This window comes from Westerdykella ornata (genome assembly GCF_010094085.1).
Source record: "Westerdykella ornata strain CBS 379.55 unplaced genomic scaffold EI97scaffold_3, whole genome shotgun sequence".
Classification (NCBI taxonomy): domain Eukaryota; kingdom Fungi; phylum Ascomycota; class Dothideomycetes; order Pleosporales; family Sporormiaceae; genus Westerdykella; species Westerdykella ornata.
Genome location: NW_022986853.1, coordinates 507887 through 533323, shown reverse-complemented (window position 1 = coordinate 533323; position 25437 = coordinate 507887). Strand labels below are relative to the sequence as shown.

Genomic DNA, 25437 nt, shown 5'->3' with positions numbered 1-25437 from the left:
CGAAGCTTCACTTGCCCACACCCACATCCAAATCCACTCGACTTTTTCATCGGACCTGTTGTACGCTCGCTTTTACGCCGCCATTGTTTCCATTCCAGACAAAAGTTGCCGCCAGACGATCCCCCTCGCATTGCTCGCTCGCTGAACATTCATGCAATGAGGTAGCTGGTCCGCCGCATGCATCATGGCTCAGGTCCAGCGACCTTTCTTGATTCAGTCACGATGCATACGACTACTATGTCCGCGTCAAGCTTCCAGAGGAAAAGTGGTCTTCGCACGCGGACGGCACAGCTTGCATACGAGGACAGTCACAGACCATGACATAGCTCACTTGGCCTCATTGCCGCTTCATCCTCTTACGCTCGCAGACCTCGTCAAGTATGTACAACTTCAAGGCAGTGACACCTTCAGAGAGCGAATTGCCTGACTTCGATAGACATGGTCGGCCGCCGCTCACAACTCAGCAACTTCTCTCGTCAGCGAATTTCACCCTCTCCATACTCCCCGCACGCCTCGCACATCGCATAAAGTCGCTCCGCAACCTGCCCTTCATAGTAGTCTCGAATCCGCATATATCCAAGATACACTCCAACTACATACATTCCCTCTCAACCCTTCTACCATGGGCAGAGCGGGAGATCACGACCCTCGAAGACGAAGTGAAATTCACAGAAGTCATGGCGGACCTGGTGCACACACACAGCAACACAATCTCCATATTAGCGCGAGGCTTCATCGAAGCAAGGAAATACATCAGCCCCAAGGACGTCACCAGATTCCTCGACGAGCATCTGCGCGCGCGCATAGGGACGAGGCTGATTGCAGAGCAACATCTGGCGCTGCACTTTTCGAGCCAACCCCATAAGGAGATGATGCATGAGGACCATGCGCATCCTGGGTTCATCGGAGTCATCGACACACAGTTGAAGCCTGCGAGGATTATTCGACATTGCGAGAACGTCGTGGGGGAGATATGCGAGTTGAACTATGGTGTAAGGCCGCATGTCGTGATCAATGGGGAGCCGGACTACACGTTTGCGCATGTGCCGATGCATCTGGAGTACATTATAACGGAGTTGTTGAAGAACGCGTTCCGCGCCACCGTGGAGGGTGGCATGGAGAAGGAACCCATCGAGATCACCATCGCACCGCTCGGAACCAACAGCAACAGTAGTCCCAGCAGCGGCAACGGCGACGGGCATTCCGCGAGAACGACGCCCGATGAAACCATTACGAATCAAACTCAGGGAAATACGGATGTGGCGTCGACGAACATCACAGGGGCGACGCCAACCTTGCAAACCGACGACGCTATACGTCCTCTAGAGCATTCGACACCGGGGGTGACCATCCGCATACGGGACCGTGGCGGCGGCATCTCCCCGGAGAACATGGAGCGGATATGGGACTATTCGTTCACGACGTTCAATGATGAGGAAGCGACTTCGACTCTGAATGGCCAGAGTCCCCAGGATTCGGGCAACGGCATGGATGCGCTGAATGCCATCTCGGGGCCTGGCGGAGAGCGGAAACATAGCCTTGCCGGGCTGGGATATGGCCTCCCGCTGTCAAGGGCGTACGCGGAGTATTTTGGGGGAGGTATACACGTGCAGAGTCTGTGGGGATGGGGCACGGATGTGTACCTCAAGCTTCGGGGCGTGGGACGTGTCGATGTATGAAGGAGGGACATATGTGAAGATCCTGGCTTCGGTTCGTTGAGCGTGAATGTTTGCTTGCATTTACAGGCGTTTTGCGGACAGGGCAGGCATCTGTCTATCTGGAATCTGGGTCGTCAAATGGGAACTGTGTGTATTTGCTCCTGCCACCCGTTCATGGTCTATGCAGTCATGCTACCGGGTATACGAAATCCAGACAACCGTATGTATGTCCCCATGCTCTACTGCGTCCTCACCTCCGCATCCTTCTCGACGGTGAGGTTCTCGTCGCTCTCGAGGACAGATACCTTGTCTTCGGGGAACTCGACCCTGTAGGTCCCTTGTCAGCCCTCTGCTCTCATGTATACAGTGAGAAGGAACGCGGTTACGTACGTGAATCCGGGGATGATGGTGAACTCGTTCGTGATCTTGCCGCCCTGGTCGACGGCCTTCTTCTTCGCGGCCTCGACGTCCTCCTTGGACGCGCCTTTCTTGAGGGTGACCTGTTTATGGTTGGGGGATCAGTGACTGGCTCTCTGTGTGTCGTCCATCGTTGGACTGCGGTTGGGGGGGGTGGGACGTACGTTGTAAGCGGGCATTATGCTGGATGGAGTTGTAGATATAGAAGTATTTGGAGGTCCTGGGAAGAGGTCTGGTGGGAACGGGGGGGATCTTGAGGGAACAGGAGGATGGGATTCGTTGTGTGTTTATATACTGCGCTTTTACTGTGTAGATGGGCGTGGACCTTGGATATGCGCGGTTCAAGCCCTGGAGGGACGATGACGTGCACCCCTCTTCTCCAAAGCCCCACTATGCACCGCCACTAAGGGTGTGCGCCACGGTGTTCGTTGACTGAATTCACAGTAAGGGTAACCATGGGTTTACTTACGGTAGGGTTAGTAGATTAGGAATGGAGATTCAATGTAGCCGTTTTACAATGCTCTATTCTCTCCTAGGAGGGGAGTTGGCTTCTAGATAAGCGGAATGAAGCGTAGCTCAGTGTGCCTTCCTTAGGTGGGTACCCGTGTGCGCTAGTCTTATCGATAAGCCCTACCCCTGCACCGCAAATCTTGGCGACTCGAAATTTTGGGAAACCGAGAAAGCTCGGATGGCAACGAAACATCTCGAGGCACCACCAAATCCTCCACGTTCCCACGCCTACGCCCTAAGTGCTGGAAATTTGTGCCTCTGGGCGACAGGCGCAAACCAGCAACATGGCGGACCAAACGAACCGCCCCCACCGCAAATCCAAGGAGAAGAAGCCTCATTCCGGAGGCCACAACCCCAAGGCATTCGCCTACGCGACGCCCGGCAGGCTTCAGAAGCAAGCAGCGCGCTCCCACGATGTACGTTTTCCAAAGAATCTCTTCTCATAACGATATCATGTACCTGACACAAAAACCAGGTCAAGGAGAAACGCCTGCACGTCCCCCTCGTCGACCGCCTGCCCGAAGAAGCGCCCCCCATCATCGTGGGCGTCGTCGGCCCTCCCGGCGTAGGAAAGACGACACTTATAAAATCGCTCATAAGGCGGTACACGAAGCAGACGCTTTCCGCGCCGACGGGCCCACTCACGGTTGTCACGTCGAAGCGGCGAAGGTTGACGTTCATCGAGTGTCCGGCCGACTCGCTCGCGAGCATGATCGACATCGCGAAAGTGGTGGATATCGTGCTGCTCATGATCGACGGCAACTACGGGTTCGAGATGGAGACGATGGAGTTTCTGAATGTGCTGAGCGCGAGCGGGATGCCGGGGAATGTGTTTGGCATCCTGACGCATCTGGACCTGTTCAAGAAGCAGGAGACGCTCAAGTTGCAGAAGAAGAGGCTCAAGCATCGGTTCTGGAGCGAGCTGTATCAGGGCGCGAAATTGTTCTATTTGTCGGGCGTGGTGAATGGGCGGTATCCGGACAGGGAGATTATGAATCTGTCGAGGTTCTTGTCCGTGATGAAGAACCCCCGGCCGCTCATTTGGAGGAATTCGCATCCGTATTGTTTGGCTGATCGGTTTTTGGATATTACGCCTCCTACGGATATCGAGAATGACCCCAAGTGCGACCGCACCATTGCGCTGTACGGCTATCTACGCGGCACAAACTTCCCCGCCCAGGGCTCAAAAGTGCACATCCCCGGCGTGGGCGACCTAAGCGTATCGTCCACCGAAGCACTACCGGATCCGTGCCCGACGCCCTACGCAGAGCAAGCACTGGCAAAGATGACTGGGAAGGCAAAAAGGACGCGGTTAGGAGAGAAACAGAAGATTTTGTTCGCACCCATGTCGGATGTTGGTGGTGTGTTGGTAGATAAAGATGCGGTATATATCGACGTCAAGACCAACACGTTTAATGCGGATGAAGAGCCGGATCACGAACGTGGGTTAGGAGAGCAGATGATGTTGGGGTTGCAGGGTGGAAGGAGATTGCTGGGTGAGGGGGAGGCGCAGATGAGGTTGTTTAGCGGTGGGAAGGTCGTTGATGGGAATGTTGCCGATGATGATAGGGAAGATAGTGGTCGCACATCGCAACGACATGCGAGATTGGCAGAGGGTGGGGATATCGACGATGCTGATCTGGAGGGCATCGCATCGGACGAAGAGAACTATGAGGACGGCGAGGGAGAAGAGGATGAAGGCGATGATGGGTACCTGGAGACATCGAATGGTCAACCGGCTTTTGCACGAAGGAGAGATTCGGAAGCAGACGGTGCGGTGAATGAGGACATTGCATTCGCCGACAGCGACTCCGATCTAGGTTCAATATCAGGCGACGACGTCGATCTGGATCATCTGGAAGATCCGCCATCCGATTACGATGAGGAGGGAGACGACGACGACGAGGGCACGCTGCGATGGAAAGCGAATCTGCAGGAAAATGCGCGCAAGATGCACGGGCGGAATCGACCCTATCGGACAACCGAGCTGGCGCGGATGATGTATAACCTGTCGCTGACTCCGGCCGAGGTGCTCAAGAAGTGGCGTGGAGAAGAGGAAGAGGAGGAAGAGGAAAATAGCGAGGATGAAGGTGACGATGACTTCTTCAAGAAGTCCAAGGCGGCAGATGCTGCCGAGGAAGAGGACCGTTATATACCCCTTTACGACTATGCTGCTTTGGAAGAGAAGTGGGAAGATGAAGAAAATATCGAGGCTTTGAAGAGCCGGTTCGCCGTCGGACATCTCGCTGGTAAAGGAGGGGAGGAAGACGGCGAAGAGGGCGAATTTGAAGGCTTCGATGAGGAGGACGAGGGAGATGGTGAGTTTGAGGATCTAGAGACGGGCGAAACTTTTGGTGGCAAGGACAAAGACAAGGCAGCGGAGGACGAGGCGAAGAGTCTTGAAGAGGAGCGTGCGAAGAATGCTCGAAGAAAGGAGGAGCTAAAGCTTCGTTTTGAGGAAGAGGACAGGGAAGGCTTCATGAACGACAAGACGGACAGCCGGAAGGAGGGAGGCGAAGATGAAGAGTTTGGCGAGGATGACTGGTACGATGCGCAAAAGGCCATGATCCAGAAGCAGCTCGACATCAATCGTGCCGAGTTCGACCAGCTGGACGAGGTATCGCGAGTGCGGGTTGAGGGCCACAAGGCCGGTACCTATGCTCGGATTGTGCTTGAAAAAGTGCCCTACGAATTCTCCGTCAACTTCAACCCTCGCTTCCCCATCATCATCGGCGGTCTTACTCCCACAGAGGAGCGATTCGGCTATGTACAAGTGCGGATCAAGCGCCACCGCTGGCACAAGAAGATCCTCAAGACCAACGACCCCCTCATCTTCTCCCTGGGCTGGCGACGCTTCCAAACCCTCCCCCTCTACAGCATCTCGGACTCGCGGACCCGAAACCGCATGCTCAAATACACGCCCGAACACATGCACTGCTTCGGCACCTTCTACGGCCCGCTCGTGGCGCCCAACACGGGCTTCTCGTGCGTGCAGAGCCTGTCCAACAAGACGCCCGGCTTCCGCATCGCGGCCACGGGCGTCGTCCTCAGCGTCGACGAATCCGTCGAGATTGTCAAGAAGCTGAAGCTCACGGGGCATCCGTACAAGATCTTCAAGAACACGGCCTTCATCAAGGACATGTTCCAGAGCGCGCTCGAGATAGCCAAGTTCGAGGGTGCCAGCATCCGCACGGTCAGCGGCGTGCGGGGCCAGATCAAGCGCGCGCTCAGCAAACCCGAGGGCCATTTTCGAGCTACCTTTGAGGACAAGATCCTCATGTCGGATATCGTGTTCCTGCGCGCGTGGTATCCCGTCAAACCGCACCGGTACTACAATTGCGTGACGAATCTGCTGAGTCCGCCGGGGCCTGGGGATGAGGGGGAGAGCACGGGGTGGAAGGGTATGCGCCTGACAGGCCAGGTGCGGCACGAACAGGGCATCGAGACGCCGGCGAATAGGAACTCGGCGTACCGCAAGATCGAGCGGCAGACGCGGCACTTCAACCCCTTGCGCGTGCCTAAAAAGCTGGCCGCTGAATTGCCGTTCAAGTCGCAGATTGCGGCCATGAAACCGCAGAGCAAGAAGACGTATCTGCAGAAACGCGCGGTGGTGGTGAAGGATAGGGAAGAGAAGAAGGCAAGGGCGTTGATGAGCCATCTCATGACGGTAAGGAATGAGAAGGTAGCGAAGAGGCGGGAGGCGCAGGAGAAGAGGAGGGAGGGGTATAGGGCCAAGGTGAGGGAGAATGCGGAGAAGAGGGCTGAGAGGGAGAAGAGGGAGAAGGCGGAGTTTTGGCGGAGGGAGGGGAAGAAGAGGAAGGCGGCGGAGGCGGGGGGTGGTGAGGGGAAGAGGAGGAGGAAGTAGATGATGTGGTCTTTCTGTGTGGGTGTGAGAGCGAGTGGGTGTACGGTTTTGTGATTGTTCATGGCTTCGATATTTTGTTCCATATACCTCATTTGTACCGTATACGGGATAACCGTCCTTGTGCCCGAGGTCCAATTTGTATGCCGACTCGTCAGGCGAGTCTTTTACAGCATGCCCGGCGAACTCGAAGCGTTGTCTAAGTTTTGCTTTTCATCCTTTCCTCCAGCGGCATATTCGGGCGGTCACGCAAGTCGCCCAGTTCTAGTTGCTGTATCAGTTTGTATACTCGAAACGGAAAGGCTCAGGGCGCCGCCGTATCGTGCAGTGTGTAGCCAGTCGGTCAGGCTCTTCCTCACACTTCCTTCAACTGCTGCGTTGTCGACGATTCCATAACGGAGTGGACAGACACAGCTCAGCAAAGCGTTGGGAACTTGTCGTGTATCTATCTATCGTACGGATCAGACGGGCGGGTTCTGGGGAGATGTTATAGCAGATTTACTCGCAAGGGGAAGAGTATTGTGGAGGTAGTTGAGTGCACTTAATTCAGATCCCGATCCTTTGCTTCTTCTTTGGTGCCTCGCTGTGTACGTCGTATTGCGTCACGATAGAAGATGAAAAGGTTCAAGTTGCTCCAATGGGCTCGCATCTGGTAAAGGAAGATTTGCTGTCAACTCACTTGCTTGCGTTGTAACCATCATATCCTTGTGAAAATTTCTAACGCAAGTATCAAATAACGCCCATGTCCGCGGAGGATAACCTGTGATGGATATTGTGAATGACTTCGATACGAGTGTGGTAAGTGAGCATGGTGGCACTGGGAAGGAAACTGCGCTTTTCACTGCTCCTATTCGTGCTATCTTGGGATTCGAGGATTGTGTCCAGCCGAGCTGCGAGTCCGGCGAAGTACATCAACTAGCCCTCTAACCCCACTGATCTGAGTCTGACGGAAGCAAAAGCTCACTCACTCTATCCCGATCGACCCGCCCATAAACATCCTTCCCCGACACATATATACCCCTTACCCCATCCTCAGCGCAAGACACCCCTGTACATCCTGCTTTGACGCCTTCTAACTGCTCCTTCTCGCCACACTCATCGAAAACCTCATCATCGGCTGATAACTCTTCACATGCGGCGCGAGCACCAGCGGCCACGTAGTCGTACTCCCGACCCCCCTGCCGGGCTCGATACTCAGGAAGTAGTCGCCCCACAGCGGACCAGCAGCCCAATACGTCCAGCCGATCCACTGCGCGCTGTTTTGCTCCATGAAGGTCAGCGTCGAGTTGAGCGTCGCCCAACACCCTTCGTTGGCTGCGGCGCCGAATTCGGAAAGGAAGGCCGTGTAGTTTTTCTCCTTCAGCCAATTCGTGACGGCGTATAGGTTTCCCGGTGAAGCGGTCGTGCATTCTGCTTCCATGCCTCCAGTGTCCTTGTCAAAGTACACGTGCATGTCGAATGCGAAGTTGTTGCCCGGTTCGTATATCTGCGTCATCACCTCTGAGTTCGCCGTGCACTGCTTGGCTGCGTCCCAACAGGTATACTCCATCCATCTGTGTGCACCAGCGAAACCGTTCCCGGGCACCAGGATCAGTTGCTTGGCTCCTGCGGCACGGATGGCGTTGATTGAGGCCTGGTTGTTGGCAAGGACGAGGGAGGTCGGCATCTCGTGCGGTTCGTTCATGAGGCCGAAGATGACATTTGGATTGGAGACGAACCGTTCGGAGAGGGCGTACCAGAAGTGCGCAAGTTGCTGGGTTGTGGCGGCAGATGGGTCGGCGCTGCCGATTACGCTGCCGATTACGCTGCCGGACCAAGGTTGATTCGAAGGGTCATTGTAGCCTGCTGTTGTGAATCCTGAAATGATAAGGGAAGAGTTTGTGGGGGTGTGGCTCTGCAGTGGAAGGAGAAGGATGCCAGGTTCTTACGCATGTAGTTGTGGGCATCTAGTATCGCATAGGCGCCCGACTTGGTGATGTGAATGACGGCCTTCTGAAGCTCGGCGAAGTATGTCTCGTTGAAGGTGCTGCCGAGGCCGGTTGAGAGAGGGCATATGCGTTCCTGATGAGGGAGGGGGGTAAGTAAACAGCAGGAAGCTGTGATTTTGATTCGAGGATTGCATTCTTCCCATCGCGCTCGAAGATCTCGAACACTCCAGCCACCAGATAACCTGGAAGAGGCAACGCGTGTAATGGCAGGAATGAATCGACGCAAATCACTCAACATACCAATAAGAAAGGCAACCTTACTACGTTTATGCCTTCATTGAGGAAGATGTCAATGGTGGTCTCATTGATGAACCTGTAGTCGATTCCGAAGGTGCCAGGGAGATTGTGCTGGCCGAATTCACCGCCAGCTGGTAATGTGCCAGGAATGTTAGTAGGGTCTTTTGAGGGAGGTAGAGTAAGGACCAGAAGCGAAGGACGAGGAAAAGCGGATGAAGCAAGTGAGGGCTTTGATCCATTGATAGTATGAGGGAGAAGAGAGCGCCGATGGAATGGAGACGTGATGGAGATGGCAGACGAGCATCCAAAGGAGGGAGAATAAGAGAGAGGGTTCATACCAGAATTGACGCCCGCATACAGAATCTGAGCCACTCCGCTCTGCGCAGCAAAGAGGCCGATCAAAAGCACCAGGTTCAGAAGCTTCCATAGAGCCATCATGGCGCAAGGTGACGATGAGGGTTATGAAAGGCAAGAGGGAGAGGAAGGAGAGAGGTAAAGAGAGAGGTATATAAGCAAGGAAAGAGAGAGGCAAAGAGAGAATTATGTAAGAGCAGAAAGAGACCGGTGAAAGAGAGAAGTAAAAGACGGGAGAGAGGTAAAAGAGCGGTAAGTAGTCGCAACCTCGCTTGCCAAGATAGAGTGACTTCTAGAAAGGTACACCGCACCTTCCTTCACCGCCGTCTTTCACCTTCACCTTCACTTCCCTTCGAGAAAGGCAAGGCTTCACATAGTGGCTAGGGCTGCGCGGCCAGAGGGGAGCCACGGCTCAGTGTACGCCGGAGTACATGATATATAGTAGAAAGGGAAAGAAAACGCCAAAACTGCTTGACGATAGTGTCCCTTTCAGCCGAGAATGTGAGCCTGAACTCGTCCCAGGTGCCGGGCCCCGTCCACGGGTAGGTTATCAAGTGGGCAAGACCCGCCATCTGGAGAGGGAGTACCAAGCTTCGAGGCTCCAAGCTTCATGCAAACTTCTGGTCGGGAAACACTCTCTAGGAAATGTTGCGTAATCCCACGGAAACCCCTCATGCTCATATGTCAGATCCGATCCCAGTCTCACTCCAGGCATTCCAGTAAGAACCCGAAGTAGCAGATATGAGAATTTCATGACCCTCCTCTGCAGTTGCAACAGGAGACTATCTACATATAGTCCTTCTGCTTGTACAAACAAGAGAGCAAGCTAACTATACACGTGACGGAAGCTGCTAGAGAGGAAACCACCTGGGCAACGATTCCATGTCCGCCGAAGATGGCGAAGAGGGATATATTTGTACTGTATAGACTATCTATTGTTAGCCGAGTACTGCTGGGCCTGTAAGCCCTAGGTCGTTGGAGTGATGATAGTTTCGTATATATGTACAGCCCTTGGAAGCTGCTAGACACTTCTCGCCATCCTGTACTCAGGGCGATATTAATAAAAAGTAATTGCAGTTTATATACCAAATCATAAATTCGGTGTAGTTACAGAAAAGACAAACGCGAGATATTTTCATGTTGCCGAGCACAAACGCAGCAAACCGTGATTTGAGGCAAACCGCAGAGTTATATAGATTCCGATTTGAAAGTTAGTGCGCCTGACTGTATCTACTGTCCGTACTATGGAAAAATTGAAAATTATATGCCACAGCACGACTCGAACTAGGGCCCTCCAAATGGCAATAAAAACGTCGACCGGCCGAATCGGTGCAATACTGCGTGACTCTCTGCCTTTGGAAGCCGATAGACCTTTTTCGCTATCCTGTACTCAGGGCGAAAGTAAGGAAAGTAATTGAAACTTATATACGAAAAGATCGATGAACTGTAATTGCAGAAATCACGGACCGAGGAATCTGCACGTGCCGAAGACAAACGCAGAAGTGGTAGCGGCCCCGGGGCGTTCAGGGAGGATGGCAGATGTTGGAACAGGTATGTATGGATTCTTGGTACTCAGAAGCTTGTACACCTCACTGTATCTACAGTCCGTACATGAGAGGCGGCTCCGTCAGAACCTACGGCTTCCCAAGGGTTCTTCCCCGCTGTCTTCCACCACAGTACCGAAGTTGCTGCTTCCTAGCTAGATCCGGTAGTTTGGAGTGACCGTCCACAAGACTTCCGCACTGGTCTCCTGTACACATCTCCCCTCACAATACCAATTGTCCAAGACACAAACGCCGTCAGACAACCAATTCTCAGCTTGCACCGGCAAGTCATCACAAATGAAAATATGGAGATGTAGAAACGTGCTTAGCTCTGCGTCATAATCTTGTAATCATACAACAACCACCTTCCTCCTTCACACTCATCAATCCATTTCCCCTTCCTCACATCCACCCACCGGTCCAAGCACCAAGCTCAAATAAATCTACCAACATCACCCGCCTTCAAACCCTCCTACCCACCATCGCCGCCACCTTCTACGTCTCACCATGCATCCCCTTCTCCGCACTCGAATAATCCCACCTGGGCAACTTCATCGTCCCATGCTCATTCAAATGCTTATGCATATCGAACGAATTCCACAGCAAATGCGGCTCGTGGCCCCAACCCTTGCGTAGGCACTCAAACTCGGCCTTGTTCAGATAGTCCTCGAGGATGGGCTTGTAGTCCGGGTGCGCGCACTTGTCGATGATGACGCGGGCGCGCTCGCGGGGCGACAGGCCGCGCACGTCGGCGAGGCCCTGCTCCGTGACGATGACGTCGAGGTCGTGCTCCGTCTGGTCAATGTGCGTGCACATGGGCACGATGCACGAGACGCCCGTCGGGTCCGTCTTGGACGGCCGCGTCGAGGGCGTGTGCATGATGGAGTACTTTGCGGAGCGCAGGAAATCGGCGGAGCCCCCGAGGCCGTTCAGCATGCGCGAGCCCATGACGCACGTCGAGTTGGCGTGGGCGTAGATGTCGACCTCGACGGGCGTGTTCATGCCGATGACGCCTAGGCGGCGGATGATCTCGGGCGAGTTGGAGACCTGCTGGGAGCGGAGGAGCAGCTTGGGCGTGTAGTGGTCCCAATTCTTGTAGAAGCGCTCGAAGCCATCGGGGGAGAAACGGATCGAGGTTGCGGTGGCGAAGTCGAGGTTGCCCGAGTCGAAGAGATCGAGGAACGAGTCCTGGAGCACTTCGGTCCATACTTGGAGGTTCTTAAAGTTTGCACCCCCGGACTGCATTCATTAGGTTTGGCGCCATAGCTGGGTAAGAGAGACTCACCGCAAGGCCGCCAATGACGGCGTTGGCGATGTTGCCAATACCGGACTGGATGGGAAGCAGGTTCTTGGGAAGACGGCCGTGGTCCACCTCGTGCTTGAGGAACTCGATCAAGTTGGACGCGATGGCGCGAGAGGTGTCATCCTCGGGCGCATTGGGCTGCGTCTGGTCGGGATAGTCGGACTCGACAATGGCAACGACCCTCTCTGGATCCACGGGAATGTGGGGTGTTCCGATCCTGTCCTCGGGGCCCATGATCAGGTAGGGCTTGCGGCGGGGAGGAAGATCGGTCATAGTGATGTCGTGCAGGCCCTCGAATGAAGGCGCGGCGGTGTTGACTTCGATGATGATCTTGTCTGCCATCTGGATGATTTCGGGCGAGGCACCGACGCTGGCGCCGGGGATAATGCCTCCATCATCAGTGATGGCGGAGGCTTCGACAATGGCGACGTCGATTCTGTTGTTGGGCTTGTTCAGGGTGTAGTATCTACATGTTGTCAGAGTGTTCAACAGACATCATCTCAACTGACTATAGATGCTTACTTACCCATACATCAAGTCCACGGGGAACATACTCAGGTGTTTATCAAAGAACTTGATGTTCCCATTGTTGATCCCCTTTGCAATATCCTTGCCGACCTGATGCGGAGACCGCCTCTCAATCATATTCAGCCGCGCCCATCGGTTCTCCGTCTCGGCGCCCGACGACGCGCCAACAAACAGATTGTACTTGAGCTTGCCCTGGAGGTTGTTCTGCTCGACATGGTCCGCTAGCGCGGTGGGGATCTTCCTAGCGGAGAACTGTTAGCGGATCGCTTCGGGGAATGCTCGGTCAAGACAGTTCCGAGGGTGAACGGAGGTCGGAGTCGGAGGTGGAATTTAGGTGGACTTGGAAATGGGGAAGAAGAATTTCGAAATTGGAGTTTGGAGGAGAAGGTGGATGAAAAATGAGAATAAAAGGAGAAAAGAAAAGAAGTACGTACTTGGGGTATCCCACACCAGTGAAGCCAGACCACCCGATGTATGCGCCGTTGGGGAAGTAATGAAGCAAATCCTCTGCCTTTGCGAGCTTCTTCAGATAGCTCGGCCGCCGTACACGGCTTTTGAGGAGTGCTGAGGCAGACATAGCTGCCGTGGTTCTGTAAAATCCAGGTGTGGTGTTGGGATATCAGTTCCCCCAAGGGTTGGTTGCGAAGCGAGCAGAAACAGTCCAATTGTCCCTTCAACGTTGTCAATCGGGTTCAAGACAAAGAAAGGAGCGCGGAGAGAAGAATAGAGAAGAGAGGAAAAGGTCTGGGTCATGAGAAATAAATCTCCAAATAATGGATCACTAAGGCATTTAGGGTGCGCGAGTATTGCCCTAGCGCAATGATCCCCCATGACGTCGAACTTTCAACGAGTATACCTTATTGGGAATAGCGTCTTTTCCTGAGGTGAACATCAGCTTACGACTTCGTCCAATGTTCGGATAATTTTGCTTTGCCATGACGGGCTAAGAAATTCCTAGGTTGTGAATACTGTCAGCTCCGCAATCCAGGCTTCAAAATGAGATAAATGAGGCAATGTCTTGATAATCGTAAGTCGTTAGGTCTACAGCAGACCATCGAGCCAACAGATATGATGACCAGCTCCCACTGAAATTCAAACAGCCAACAAGGCAATCCACACAAAACATAGGCTTGTTGAAGCTCTAATCATGCCAACCACATGCATTCCATGCTGCAAAGCAATAGAGTTATGGGTATCACAACGCCAACCGTGCAATGCAATCGTTCTTCTGTTAAGGATATTCACGCTTAGTCATGCAAGCGATAGACACTGCCAGAGGGTATTATGAACGAGCACCTTCCTGGTGGTAGAAAGCGGATCGCCCGTTTGGTTGGGACATTGGGAGACCGTTCGGTTGTGACATCGGAAGATGGCCGGTGCCATGATCGTTCATGATATGATTCTCAAACATGACGCGACGTGCAGGGAGCTCTCGTTTCGGAGTCTCATTGGTGCCGCTGCTAGTATGCGCCAGGCGACCGGCGTTATTGGGACTGCTCAGGAATAGGAGTGTGTCAACGGCATCTTTCTCGGCCTGTTGACTCGGCATGCGCAATATCCCTGGTCGTTGGGGAGCGTTTACCGTCCGGGAAGGGGCAGGTCCCAGGTCGCTGTAATGCTTCTTCTGGTTTGGACCAAGTAAGGATGGGGGATGGAACGAAGCACTCGAGCGGCGTTTTCTGCGAGGTGCTATTTCCACTGCTGGAGCTAGCGCCGTGCTATGCCCGTCAGTGTTCACCATCGGGGAGGCAGGAGGCGCATGGGAAAGAGATTGTTGTGGCTGCCAATATGCTGCAGAGGGTTAGAACCCGAGCTGATAGTATAGAAAAGAGCATACCCGATGGGGTCGCGGCCGACGACCTTGACACTCCTGAAGGACTTGGCAGTCCTGGTGAGAGCATGACTTGGTCGGATATCTCTGAAAGCGCGCTCGGTCTCCGGCGCCTTGTCACGTCTCTCGGAGAATCCAGCGTGGACCCAAAACCTTCACTCCGACTGGGGCCAGACACAGGCGAGCCAAGCTGGGACGTCTCATCCTCAAGGTCGTCGAGGGACTTCTTCTCCCACCCATTCTGGACCTTGACCATGGCATATGATAGGCGAGTTTTAAGCTGTGCGGACAGCTGCATCATGATCAGCAACGAACACATCACGCAGGTATCCATTGCTGGTACCCACCTCTCCGATCCGGCCGCCGGGCCTTGCCTCCATACTTTTGTTTCTCTTATGTATCGTTCTGCCGGTCGGGACGCTATCCATAGTGAGGACCGGCCCCTTCAACATGCCGCTCGCGGTTCTCTTGGACCCCTGAGCGAACACCGGGGAGTCGACCGGCATGGGGCTTGCTGTTGTGTTACCGGTTCGCGGCGGCTCAACCGCGTCGATCGGATGGCGTGCAAGATGTGCATCTTGGGCCTCAGGCTCCGGCGGACGAGGAAGAGCTTCGTCTTCCACTTTGTTTTGGCTTGACGGGTACGACGTCACGGTAGACTTGAAATCCGTTTCGGCGACTGTCGAGTTGGACAGGTTACTGGAGGACGATGGTAGCCCTGGCGCAGAGAAAGTGCTCGAGGCGGCAGAAGTTGCCGATTCTTGGGAATTGGGAAGCTCCGCACTGTGGGCGGTGCCGTTGTCTGGTGGTAGTTCCGTGACATCTGAATGCTAGGTCAGTTCATGCCGGCGCTTCCCATGGCTCGCGTCTGCTCACCCATCATGTGGCGGGGTATTACAAGAACCGGCGCACCATCGGTGGCGGACATCGGTTCCTCTGGAGGCTCTAACTATGGCGGTAGGCCAGTTGTCCAGCTCACAAGTTGGACAATGGCAAGATGGAGTGTTGCGATGACTGCGTTTGCGACCTCTCTGGTACCAGGAGACGTGTTTCGCGCGCAACGTGTGTGTGCGGGGACCGTGCAGACGCCGACACCGACCGCACGTCGAGCGCTGGTCGCAGGGGGAAGTCCAGAGAGAGAATCGGGCCAAACGCGTACGGAATGCTTCAGCAGGCCAATATGTCGCGTGGTTGTATGAGGAAAAGACAAAGGGGTCGCACCGTGCCTGGATCCATGCGTCGGCCTGGATCATGATGCGAAATCACGTGTGGAGTGCGATGCCGCGTCACGCTGGGGCTCATGGCTAAATAGATAAATAAACAAGGGGCGCTTCCGGCGAAAACCTTGATAAGGTAATAGTTAATGTCTCCAGAAAGTCGAAACAAGTTAACCTCAATCGAACTCAAAATCCAGCACGATATCCTTGAGGTTTCCATGTCCGATCGAACAGCTACGAATTACACGGACACACCAGCTCCTCTAATAAGCTACTCTTCTCATAGCAGTATTGGGTGATAGCCAATTCGCTTGCACCGACTAGGTCATCTCACCCACGGAGAAACTGGAGGGGAGTGTACGTTCAATCGGACGTGAAAGAGGCAGTAATGTGATAATTTCTCAACATCCAGGTGCCTATGCCGCGACGCCGCTCACTTTCCTAGCCCTCATCCCCCACTTCCCACCATTCCCCAGCCCACCGCGTCCCTCCTCAGCGATCTTCCCGCTCACATCGCGTCTGCGGCCTGGCGTGCCCAAATCAGACTCATCGTCGAAGTCATAGCGCCCGCTGTAGTCAACGCCTGTGCGGCTGATTACTCGCGGAGACTGCCCTCTGACTGGAGAGTGGGATACTTCTCCTGTCCTGCGAACGCTCGAGAAAGCTTTCTTATCTAGACTAAAGGGTGAGGTTGGCGCGGGTTTAGGCATTGGTGCATTGGTGGTGTAGAGCTTCGTTGAGCTAGGAAGATCGTTTGGTGTTGATGGCTTTGTTGGCGATGGTCCGGAGGCGTTGGCTGGCGAGCCTCCATTGCGGATGCTGCGCGTGGCGGCTTGCAGGTCTCCATAAAATCGAGGCTTCGGAGTACTTGTTCGGCTTGGTGAGCGAGTGAGTGTAGCTTCGCTCGAGTCTTGTTCTGTTGAGCCTTGTGCAGTCGCAGTCATCTTGGCAGGAGGTGGAGTGGGCGGGTTCATGCGAAGAGGTTGAGGCATCATAGGAGGTTCAAGCTCTTCATCCGAAACATCATCGTATGTGGCTACAGCCCTGTAGCCTTGTCCTGACTTGGAGGCAAACATGGACTGTGGCCGATTTCGAGGCACCTCCTCATCCTCGTTGTCCGCAGTATGGACGAACCAGTTGTCCGATTGTAGACTCTGCTGAGAGATATCGCCCGTAGAGCGCTTGGTTTCTGTGGTAGAAGGCGGCGTGTAAAATTCCTGCCGAGAAGAGGCCATAGATTGCGGTCTGGAGCTCCTTTTGAGATTCTGCTGTGCAAGGAACGACTTGCGCTGCGCTAATGTCTCATTATCCGAGTCCTCATGACGACGATGCAAATCGTCCCTATGGTTTAGGTCCGTGCGTGACTGTTGAGCTGAGGCTTGTTGCGAATAGAGGGACCTGGAATAGCGAGCAGAGTTTGGTGTATGCGGCGAGTAAGCCACTGCTGAGTTGTTTCGCGTGTGCATGAAATGGATCTGATTCTCTTCTGGAGCAGGAATCTCTTTCTCCGAGATGAGAGGATACGACTGCGAGTTTCTATCACCAACTAGCGTCGATTTTCCACTCTGTGTGCTGAGCCGCTTGTCCTCGGCAGTCAGAGGGGTAATGGCGGATATCGAGGAGTTCTTGTGCTTATGCTTCGTCTTCTGGCGTGAGGTAAGATTATCCTCCAATGGGTTCATATCAGGAGGCAGTTTGGAGATCTTCCGGAACATGATGACCAGGTAGAGGTCCAAGATGATTGAGGCAATGTGTAACCCTCCAACCGTGGTAGCCGCAAGCCATGCCGCTTGCAGCACCTTGTCAGTCTCTTCGTCCGTAGGGAAGAATGTTCTCCATCGGCCATCTGTCCCGGCGGGCTCATTGTAGTTTCGCTTCGAGAGCAGCGCAGTGAAGACGTAAAAGGGGATGAAACCAGCATCCATAACAGCCGCGAAGAAGTGGTAGCTCGCAGAGCTTCCCGCGGGCCGTGACTTTGCTGCCCTCAGAAGGTGGTAGATGGCGTAGAGACAGTTGACCATATCCACTCCAGGCTGATGGATTTGTTAGCTCTGTTTCGACCCGGTCCATGATTTCTCATACAGGTATCCGTATTATGTAGCCTTCGGTGTTCCCGGCTCCGCGGATGAAGATAGCACATAGCAGCACCCCGACAGCACCAAATAGAGTAAGCACTCGGAAGACACATTGAATCCATCTCGTGACCTTGATCCACACCTTGACCGTGGGGTTCATGGGCTTTGCTTTGGTCTTGTTAAATGGCAAGACGATGTGGCTATCCGGGTGCCTGTTGAAATCGATCAAGGGTCCATCAGGCTTCGGTTTCTTTGGCGGCGGTAGCCTGTAGCTCGCCATGGTGACAGCTTTGGGATTGAACTTGTCCACGAAGGGCGAGTCGCTCTCGGATGTGCGCAGGTAGGGCTGCCAGCGGCCCATGGTGAACGACGTTCCAGTTGCCGAAGGCCAAAAGAATGCAAAACCTTCGTTGAGCGAACTGTGGAATGTAGACTTCAACGAAGGGATGCTGCCTTCGTTAGGCGGGAGGAATGTGATGGGATGGGCCCAGGAGACATGGGGTGGGATGATCTCTGGAGGAGGTAGGTAACAAATACGCGTTGCCACGGCAACAATCAGCTTGTATGACGCAATGCATTATGAGGGGAGCTGAGAACTGTCGACCAAGAAATCATACCTACGGACGGACGTGGAGGCGGTACGATTTACCACAGTATGGCGGATCGTGAGGCCTGCCTCGTTTAGCATTGGCAATGGAAGGCAAGTAATGCGAGTAACATAACCCAAGGAAAGGAGCTCGCCTTACTGTGTAAGCTTTTTTGCTGCGATCTAGGGTGGTCCCCGGGGATGCAGACCACGTTCCCTCCACTCCTCTCGCGCGCCGCGATGATTCAATGTTCGCGCACCGAGACATTTATTAGACCATGGATTGTGAGTTTGCTTCTGAGAGGGAAGACTGGATGGCATCGTGGTTTCTTCAGACCTGCGGCTTACTAATCGGCGACAGGCAAAAATGACGCTCACTTGCGAACTTCGACAGTTGCAAGATGCGACTGTCAATTCAATCAACACCAGCACGATATTCGTGCGCAAATCTAGCGCGCCGTCTTTCTCATGCGCGTCCGGGGAGACCCGGTGCTTTGATCGGTGCTTTGATCGGCGGACGTAATGGCTTCCTCAGCGCCTCTCCCCTTCACAAACACCCTATATCGACCTTGATTCCACCACGTTTGCCCAAGACAACCTCAAGAACGTCTCTGAGCTTCCAGCAATGCCATGCTTACACGACGCACCCATCTACCACAAACCCAAACCCTTTCCGCGCCGCAATTATCGGCTCCGGCCCTGCAGGCTTCTACACAGCCTATCGGCTCCTCTCCAAGCTCCTAACCGCCCATGTAGACATGTATGAGCAGCTTCCCGTACCTTACGGCCTCGCACGCTTCGGCGTCGCCCCTGACCACCCGGAAGTCAAGAATTGCGAAAACAAATTCGAAGAGGTAGCGGAGGACTCGCGGTTCACGTACATCGGGAATGTGGCTGTGGGACGGGATGTAGAGCTGAAAGAGATGAAGGCGCACTATGATTCCATCATTTTCGCCTACGGCGCCAGTCAGGATCGGAAATTGGGGATTCCTGGGGAAGATCTGGGAGGCGTGTACTCTGCGCGGGAGTTCGTAGGGTGGTACAACGGACTCCCACAACTCGCATCACTGGCGCCAGCGCTGGATGCGGGCGAGGACGCCATAGTCATCGGTCAGGGCAATGTAGCGTTGGATGTTGCACGCATACTGCTCACTCCTGTGGATGCGCTGCGGAAGACGGATATCACGGAGGCGGCGCTCGAGACGCTGGCGAAGAGCCGGGTGAAGAGAGTGAAGGTGGTGGGGAGACGGGGACCGCTCCAAGTATGTATTTGACTTGGTTTCTCATTCCGAACGCATTCCCCACATTACCTCATAGTCCTAACTCGAATCATATAGGCCGCCTTCACCGTCAAGGAAGTCCGCGAGCTCATGCATATCCCCGGCGTCTCTTTCACGCCCATCTCTAGCTCCTTCTACCCAGAAAACCCCAAATCCCTCCCTCGCATCCAAAGACGCATCGGCGAGGTCCTCCTCAAAGGCACACCGGATGCTCCCCCTGACACATCACCAAAAAACTGGTCCTTGAGTTTCCTGCTAAGTCCAAAATCGTTCAATCCCTCGCCGGATAATGATAAACATATATCGTCAATAACGTTCGCTCCTCAGAGATTCGCAGATGATGCAGATCGTTACTCCAACGCCGCTCGCGTGGTTCCTAACACCGAGGAGCAAGACATGACTCTGCCCGCCTCGGTAGCCTTCCGTTCCATAGGCTACAAGTCGGCCGCCCTCCTAGGTTTATCCGACATCGGTGTCCTCTTCGACTCCAAGCTCGGTGTCATCCCCAACGACGCGTATGGACGCGTAATGTCTCCCTCGTTGGGACCTGGAAACCTATCGGCGGGACATGTACCAGGGTTGTATTGCGCTGGGTGGGTGAAGCGCGGACCGACGGGCGTGATTGCGAGTACCATGAAAGATGCGTTTACGACTGCCGACGTGGTTGTTCAGGATTGGGCCGAGGAGGTGCCGTTTCTGGGACACGAAGAAGGAGCCAAGGGGGAGAGAAGGGGATGGGATGCATTGAGGGAGAAGGTAGAAAGTAGGGGCGTGAGGCCTGTGGGGTGGAAGGAGTGGCATGTCATTGATAAGGTGGAAAAGGAGAGGGGAGCCGCAAAGGGGAAGCCGAGGGAGAAGTTTGGGACTGTGGAAGAGATGTTAGAGGTTCTGGATCGGTGAGGGTGAGTGCTTGTTCGCCTGGAGTCTAAGGAATAGAGGATGGTGCTCATCGGACAGGAAGTTTTATTATCATAAGCATGTATAGAAGGAACTCCATTCGAGCGATTAGATCAATCAGCGGAATTTAGACAATCAATTCATACCATGAGACCCAAGTGAAAGCTGTCGACTGTGGTAGCGTGTAGCACATATCAATGTAGAAATCCTTCACAGTCTTTGACCGTCCTACCAACGCCCCCATGCACCCTATTTCATAAAAGAAAGACATGTCACATTCAATTCCGAGAAAACCACATTCATCATTTCATTCACCGTTGTGCCTAAGGCCACTATCCCGCCAAGACCCCACCCACGTCTTCGCGGCCCTGCCACCCCCACCAAAGCCCCCCCGACCCGATTCCACCTGCACGCCGTTCGAATTTCGGTCCCGTTTTGTGGGTTCGCCACCAGAGAGCCGCCATTTTCTGTCGCTCTTTAACCCTACAACTTCGGCGTAGACTTCTTCCGGCCGGGCATTAGTTGTTTGCAGATAACTGCGGCGAAGCTTCTCACGAGTTGGGTGCCTGGTTCTTCATTTCCTCTTATTATCCCGTACACAGTTATTACCCACCACCTCCACCTCCACCACCACCATGCCGCCAAAGAAGAAGGGCTCCAAGAAAGCCCAGCAAGACGACTGGGAAGCCGAACTGGGCGAATCCATCCCAGCCGCGCAATCCAACGACGCCCCCGCCGCAGACTCTCCCGCCGCCGCCGCCGACGAATCCCCCGCACCCGCATCCGCACCCGCAGACGACGATGCCCTGGGCGGCGGCCTGATGGCCGCGCTGCAGCGCCGCACCAAGAACAAGAAGAACAAGAAGGGGGCGAACAACGATTTCGTCGAGGGGGAAGACGCCACTGCTGCCGCTGCTGCGGAGGATCTGGCGAGTAAGGCGCCGCAGGAAGGGAGCTTCGAGGACGACGACGATGTGTTTGCGGGGAATTACGGGAAGAAGAAGGGGAAGGGGCAGGAGAAGAAGCAGGAGGAGGAGAAGCAGCCGGCTTCCCAGGCGCAGGCGGATGGGCCGAGGGTGAAGACGAAGGCGGAGAAGGAGAAGGAGAAGAAGGAGAGGGAGAAACAGCGGAAGAAGGAGCAGGTATGTGACAATATTCTCTAATAAGACTGTGAGAGGTCTTGCGCTAATACAATTGTCAGGCGGCCAAGAAGAAGGCAACTGCTCCTGCGAAGACCGAAGCTCCAAAGGCAGAGGAGAAGGCAGCTCCCGCCGCAACCCCAGCGCCGGCCGCTGAGCCCGCCCCCGCTGCTGCCGGAGGCAAGAAGAAGAAGCTCAATCCTGTGCTGCTGGCGCTGCAGAAACAGCAGGAGGAGCGACGAAGGCGGGAAGAGGAACTGGCGCGATTGGAGGCCGAGGAGAAGGCGAGGATTGAAGAGGAGGAGCGACGAGAGGCCGAGGAGCAGAAGCGGAGAGAGGAGGCCAGAGCACTCAAGAAGCAGAGGGAAAAGGAGAAGATTGAGCAGCTGAAGAAGGAGGGCAAGTTTCTGACCAAGGCGCAGAAGGAGGCCAAGGCAAGGGCTGAGCTCCGGATGAAGCAGATGCTGGAAAGTGGCGGAGCCAAGGTTTTGGGCTTGGAGGAGCCGGTAGAGAAGAAGAAGCCCGTGTACGATGATCGGAAGAAGAAGCGGAACAATAAAGCCCAGGAGCAGAAGGAAGCCGAAGCTGCGAAGGAGGCGGAAGAGGCGGCGAGGAAGCTGGAAGAGCTGCGGATAGCTGAGGAGCAGGCTGCTGCTGCCGAAGCTGCAGCTCAGAAAGCCAAGGAGGAAGCTCTTGCGAAGAAGGCGGAGGAGACCGACAGTGGGGATGACTGGGAGGCACAAGCGGACCAGATGGAAGGCGTCAAGGACAGCTGGGACGCGGAGACAGACGAGGAGGAGGAAGCGAAGCCGAAGGAGAAGCCGGCTGCCAAACCCGAAGCGAAGCCTGCAGCCAAACCAGAAGCCGAAGCCACATCTACGCCTGCGGCGAACGGAAAGCCTGCTGCTAAGAAGCCCGCAGAGCCCGAGTCGGAATCCGAGAGTGAGAGCGAGGAAGAGTCATCAGAAGATGAGGAGCGCACAGCAACGCAGAGGGCAGAGGCAGCGCGAAAGGCTGCGGCGGCCGAGAGGCGCAAGAAGCAGCACGAGGAAGCTCTGGCTGCACGGTCAAAGGATAACCTCCGTTCACCCATTTGCTGTATTCTCGGCCACGTCGATACCGGAAAGACGAAGCTGCTCGACAAGATCCGTTCAACCAATGTCCAGGAAGGCGAAGCTGGTGGTATCACGCAGCAGATTGGCGCTACCTACTTCCCTGTCGAGGCGCTTCAGAAGAAGACGGCGGTCGTCAACAAGGACGGCAGCTTCAAGTTCAACGTCCCTGGTCTGCTGGTCATCGATACGCCCGGTCACGAGTCCTTCACTAACTTGCGGTCCCGCGGCTCGTCTCTCTGTAACATCGCCATTCTCGTCGTCGACATTGTGCACGGTCTCGAGCCCCAGACTCTCGAATCAATGAGGTTGCTGCGCGAGAGGAAGACTCCCTTCATCGTTGCGCTCAACAAAATCGATCGTCTGTACGGCTGGTCGCGCATCGACAACAATGGCTTCGAGGACAGCCTGGCGTTCCAGAAGAAGTCAACGCAGGCCGAGTTCGAGGAGCGCTGGAAGTTCGTCCACACGCAGCTCATGGAGCAGGGCTTCAACTCGGAGCTCTTCTACAAGAACAAGAACATGGCACGATATGTCTCTGTTGTTCCGACTTCGGCACATACCGGCGAAGGTATCCCGGATATGCTGAAGCTTATCGTTAAGCTGACGCAGGAGCGTATGACGTCCAACCTCATGTACCTCTCCGAAGTGGAGTGCACGGTGCTCGAAGTCAAGGTCGTCGAAGGCCTCGGTACGACCATCGATGTGATCCTATCCAATGGTGTGCTTCACGAAGGAGATCGAATAGTGCTATGCGGTAACCCGGAACCCATAGCCACGAACATTCGCGCCCTCCTAACCCCGGCTGAAATGAAGGAACTTCGCGTCAAATCCCAATACGTGCACAACAAGGAAGTCAAAGCCGCCATGGGTATCAAGATCGCGGCTGACGGTCTCGACACTGCGATTGCCGGCTCCCGCCTTCTGGTGGTTGGCAAGGACGACGACGAGGAAGATCTCATGGACGAAGTCATGGGCGACCTCGCGCACCTGCTCAGCAAAGTCTCGAAGACGGGTCGCGGTGTCTCCGTGCAAGCATCTACCCTGGGCTCGCTCGAAGCCCTGCTCGAGTTCCTGCGCGTCTCCAAGATCCCCGTCGCGACCATCTCCATCGGCCCCGTCTTCAAGAAGGACGTGCTGCGCTGCGGTGTCATGTTGGAGAAAGCGAAAGAGTACGCCGTGATGCTGTGCTTCGACGTCAAGGTCGACAAGGAGGCGCGGCAGTACGCCGACGAGATTGGCGTCAAGATCTTCGAGGCCGACATCATCTACCACCTGTTCGACAAGTTCACGGCGCACATGAAGGCGCTCGAGGAGCAGCGCAAGGAGGACAGCAAGATGTTGGCTGTGTTCCCCTGCGTGCTCAAACCGGTGGCCGTGTTCAATAAGAAGGATCCCATTGTTATTGGCGTGGATGTCGTGGATGGGAATTTGAAGCTCACGACGCCGATTGCGTGTATTAAGCGGAATCCCGTCACGGGAACCAAGGAGATTTTGCAGTTGGGTAGAGTGTGAGTTCCCCTTTTCCCCTTTTCTCTCCTTTTCTTTTTCTTTTTCCCCCCATCGTCCCACCATTGTCGTGAGAAGAGTACCAGAAGCTAATACGCGCGAACACAGAACGTCGATCGAGCGCGACCACAAACAGATACCCATCTGCAAAAAGGGCCAGCCGTCCGTGGCCATCAAGATCGAGGGGCCCAACCAGCCCATGTACGGCCGCCATCTGGAGGAGAAGGATATGCTGTTCAGCGCCATCAGCCGGAAGAGCATCGATACGCTCAAGGAATTTTTCAGAAACGACGTCAGTCAGGATGAGTGGAAGTTGATTGTCAAGTTGAAGGGGGAGTTTGATATCAATTAGGGCGGTGGGGTTGGGGAGAGGGGGCTTGGGTTTTGAGTTGCGGGATGGGGATGGGGAGCAGGGTTGAGTAGAGAGAGGGAGGGGTGGAGTTCGCGGGGGATTTGGGGAGAGCAAGGGGAAGGGATGTTGTGCATGGGTGTGGTGTTTTTATATCTAGCTTACTCGTCTTCTATTTTCTGTTGGTTTTGTTTTTGGTGGTGGGGAAAAGGGCGGAGGGGGTGCGGCATTTCCATTCACATTTCTGGCGGACAGGCAGATGTTAGGTATAGGCGAAAAAATAGATCTTCGTTCAAAAGTACGTGGTATGTGGTATTGGTGGCTTCTTTTTATCGCTTCTATTGGCTGTTGTACACACAGACGTCTGTTATCGACAGTAGTCGTTTGTTTAGATTGAGAACCCTCTATCTATGTCCATGTCCATAGGTTCGTATAGATGAAGGGGGAAAGAGATATAATACCTTAGAAAAGTATCCTATGACAAGTAAGTCCTACCTTCCTTGGGGTTAACATTATCGCCCTACGGCTATAGATAGATAGACAGACAGACAAGACAAACAATTTACTCGCATCCAGGTCGTAGAAATCTACTTCCTCGCTTTTCCAGCGCGTAAAGGGGAAAACGGAAGGCCCTCATAGCTAATCAAATCGCTCCGTCCGTTTGGCATACTCCTTCCCCTAGGCATAATCGCAATTTATCTTTCTTCTATTCAAGGGCCGCAAGAAAGGAGTCAAATAGTCTTCCCTCCTATTCCCCCCACCCGCTCACCTATATCAGTCCATCCGTAGAACAAATAGGGGTAAGAAGAAACAGCTGCTGTACTGGATATCTCCACCCACACAAATCTCCCCTTCTCTTCGAATCTTCTCCGAAAAACAGAGAACTGCGCGTGTTGACCTTACAGGGAGACATGGAAACATGAAGACACCATACAAAATCATTACTACATCTCCCATTCTCGCACTACTTGATTACCAGTTCCCTTCCCTCTCCATCCATCCCCCTTCGCTCTGACTCTGTCTGCTCCACTCCACCTTCCC

At 54.4% G+C, this 25437-nt stretch overlaps 9 protein-coding genes across 9 annotated transcripts; 4 read left to right on the top strand and 5 right to left on the bottom strand.

Moving 5' to 3' along the window:
* The first annotated feature begins 4 nt into the window (after nucleotides 1-4).
* Nucleotides 5-1872, top strand: EI97DRAFT_430432 (mitochondrial pyruvate dehydrogenase kinase-like protein). Its single transcript, XM_033797688.1, has 2 exons — nucleotides 5-378; nucleotides 437-1872. Exons 1-2 carry the CDS (start codon nucleotides 185-187, stop codon nucleotides 1677-1679), a joined length of 1437 nt encoding a protein of 478 aa, XP_033656888.1. The 5' UTR covers nucleotides 5-184; the 3' UTR covers nucleotides 1680-1872.
* A 25-nt stretch (nucleotides 1873-1897) lies between these two features.
* On the bottom strand, nucleotides 1898-2254 carry EI97DRAFT_455607 (uncharacterized protein; the record flags this gene model as incomplete). The annotated part of the gene is made up of 3 exons (XM_033800658.1): nucleotides 1898-1985; nucleotides 2049-2158; nucleotides 2240-2254. 3 exons carry the CDS (start codon nucleotides 2252-2254, stop codon nucleotides 1898-1900), a joined length of 213 nt encoding a protein of 70 aa, XP_033656887.1.
* Nucleotides 2255-2767: 513 nt separating this feature from the next.
* On the top strand, nucleotides 2768-6450 carry EI97DRAFT_412303 (DUF663-domain-containing protein; the record flags this gene model as incomplete). The annotated part of the gene is made up of 2 exons (XM_033796758.1): nucleotides 2768-3001; nucleotides 3061-6450. Exons 1-2 carry the CDS (start codon nucleotides 2870-2872, stop codon nucleotides 6448-6450), a joined length of 3522 nt encoding a protein of 1173 aa, XP_033656886.1. The 5' UTR covers nucleotides 2768-2869.
* Nucleotides 6451-7377: 927 nt separating this feature from the next.
* Nucleotides 7378-9107, bottom strand: EI97DRAFT_412299 (glycoside hydrolase; the record flags this gene model as incomplete). The annotated part of the gene is made up of 4 exons (XM_033796757.1): nucleotides 7378-8289; nucleotides 8376-8508; nucleotides 8676-8803; nucleotides 9011-9107. The coding sequence occupies 4 exons, from the start codon at nucleotides 9105-9107 to the stop codon at nucleotides 7520-7522; spliced, it is 1128 nt and encodes a 375-aa protein (XP_033656885.1). The 3' UTR covers nucleotides 7378-7519.
* Nucleotides 9108-11065: 1958 nt separating this feature from the next.
* EI97DRAFT_370555 (uncharacterized protein) lies at nucleotides 11066-12978 on the bottom strand (the record flags this gene model as incomplete). The annotated part of the gene is made up of 4 exons (XM_033795238.1): nucleotides 11066-11809; nucleotides 11856-12339; nucleotides 12400-12642; nucleotides 12836-12978. 4 exons carry the CDS (start codon nucleotides 12976-12978, stop codon nucleotides 11066-11068), a joined length of 1614 nt encoding a protein of 537 aa, XP_033656884.1.
* A 352-nt stretch (nucleotides 12979-13330) lies between these two features.
* Nucleotides 13331-15279, bottom strand: EI97DRAFT_173379 (uncharacterized protein). Its single transcript, XM_033793445.1, has 4 exons — nucleotides 15109-15279; nucleotides 14580-15055; nucleotides 14239-14524; nucleotides 13331-14192 (listed from the first exon to the last, which is right to left on the bottom strand). The coding sequence occupies exons 1-4, from the start codon at nucleotides 15158-15160 to the stop codon at nucleotides 13684-13686; spliced, it is 1323 nt and encodes a 440-aa protein (XP_033656883.1). The 5' UTR covers nucleotides 15161-15279; the 3' UTR covers nucleotides 13331-13683.
* Nucleotides 15280-15566: 287 nt separating this feature from the next.
* EI97DRAFT_412293 (uncharacterized protein) lies at nucleotides 15567-17885 on the bottom strand (the record flags this gene model as incomplete). The annotated part of the gene is made up of 2 exons (XM_033796756.1): nucleotides 15567-17482; nucleotides 17532-17885. 2 exons carry the CDS (start codon nucleotides 17883-17885, stop codon nucleotides 15866-15868), a joined length of 1971 nt encoding a protein of 656 aa, XP_033656882.1. The 3' UTR covers nucleotides 15567-15865.
* A 310-nt stretch (nucleotides 17886-18195) lies between these two features.
* Nucleotides 18196-20440, top strand: EI97DRAFT_430427 (nucleotide-binding domain-containing protein). Its single transcript, XM_033797687.1, has 4 exons — nucleotides 18196-18224; nucleotides 18279-18395; nucleotides 18472-19372; nucleotides 19448-20440. Exons 3-4 carry the CDS (start codon nucleotides 18512-18514, stop codon nucleotides 20288-20290), a joined length of 1704 nt encoding a protein of 567 aa, XP_033656881.1. The 5' UTR covers nucleotides 18196-18224; nucleotides 18279-18395; nucleotides 18472-18511; the 3' UTR covers nucleotides 20291-20440.
* A 251-nt stretch (nucleotides 20441-20691) lies between these two features.
* EI97DRAFT_430425 (uncharacterized protein) lies at nucleotides 20692-24456 on the top strand. Its single transcript, XM_033797686.1, has 3 exons — nucleotides 20692-21429; nucleotides 21489-24049; nucleotides 24156-24456. The coding sequence occupies exons 1-3, from the start codon at nucleotides 20923-20925 to the stop codon at nucleotides 24397-24399; spliced, it is 3312 nt and encodes a 1103-aa protein (XP_033656880.1). The 5' UTR covers nucleotides 20692-20922; the 3' UTR covers nucleotides 24400-24456.
* The last annotated feature ends 981 nt before the right edge of the window (nucleotides 24457-25437 follow it).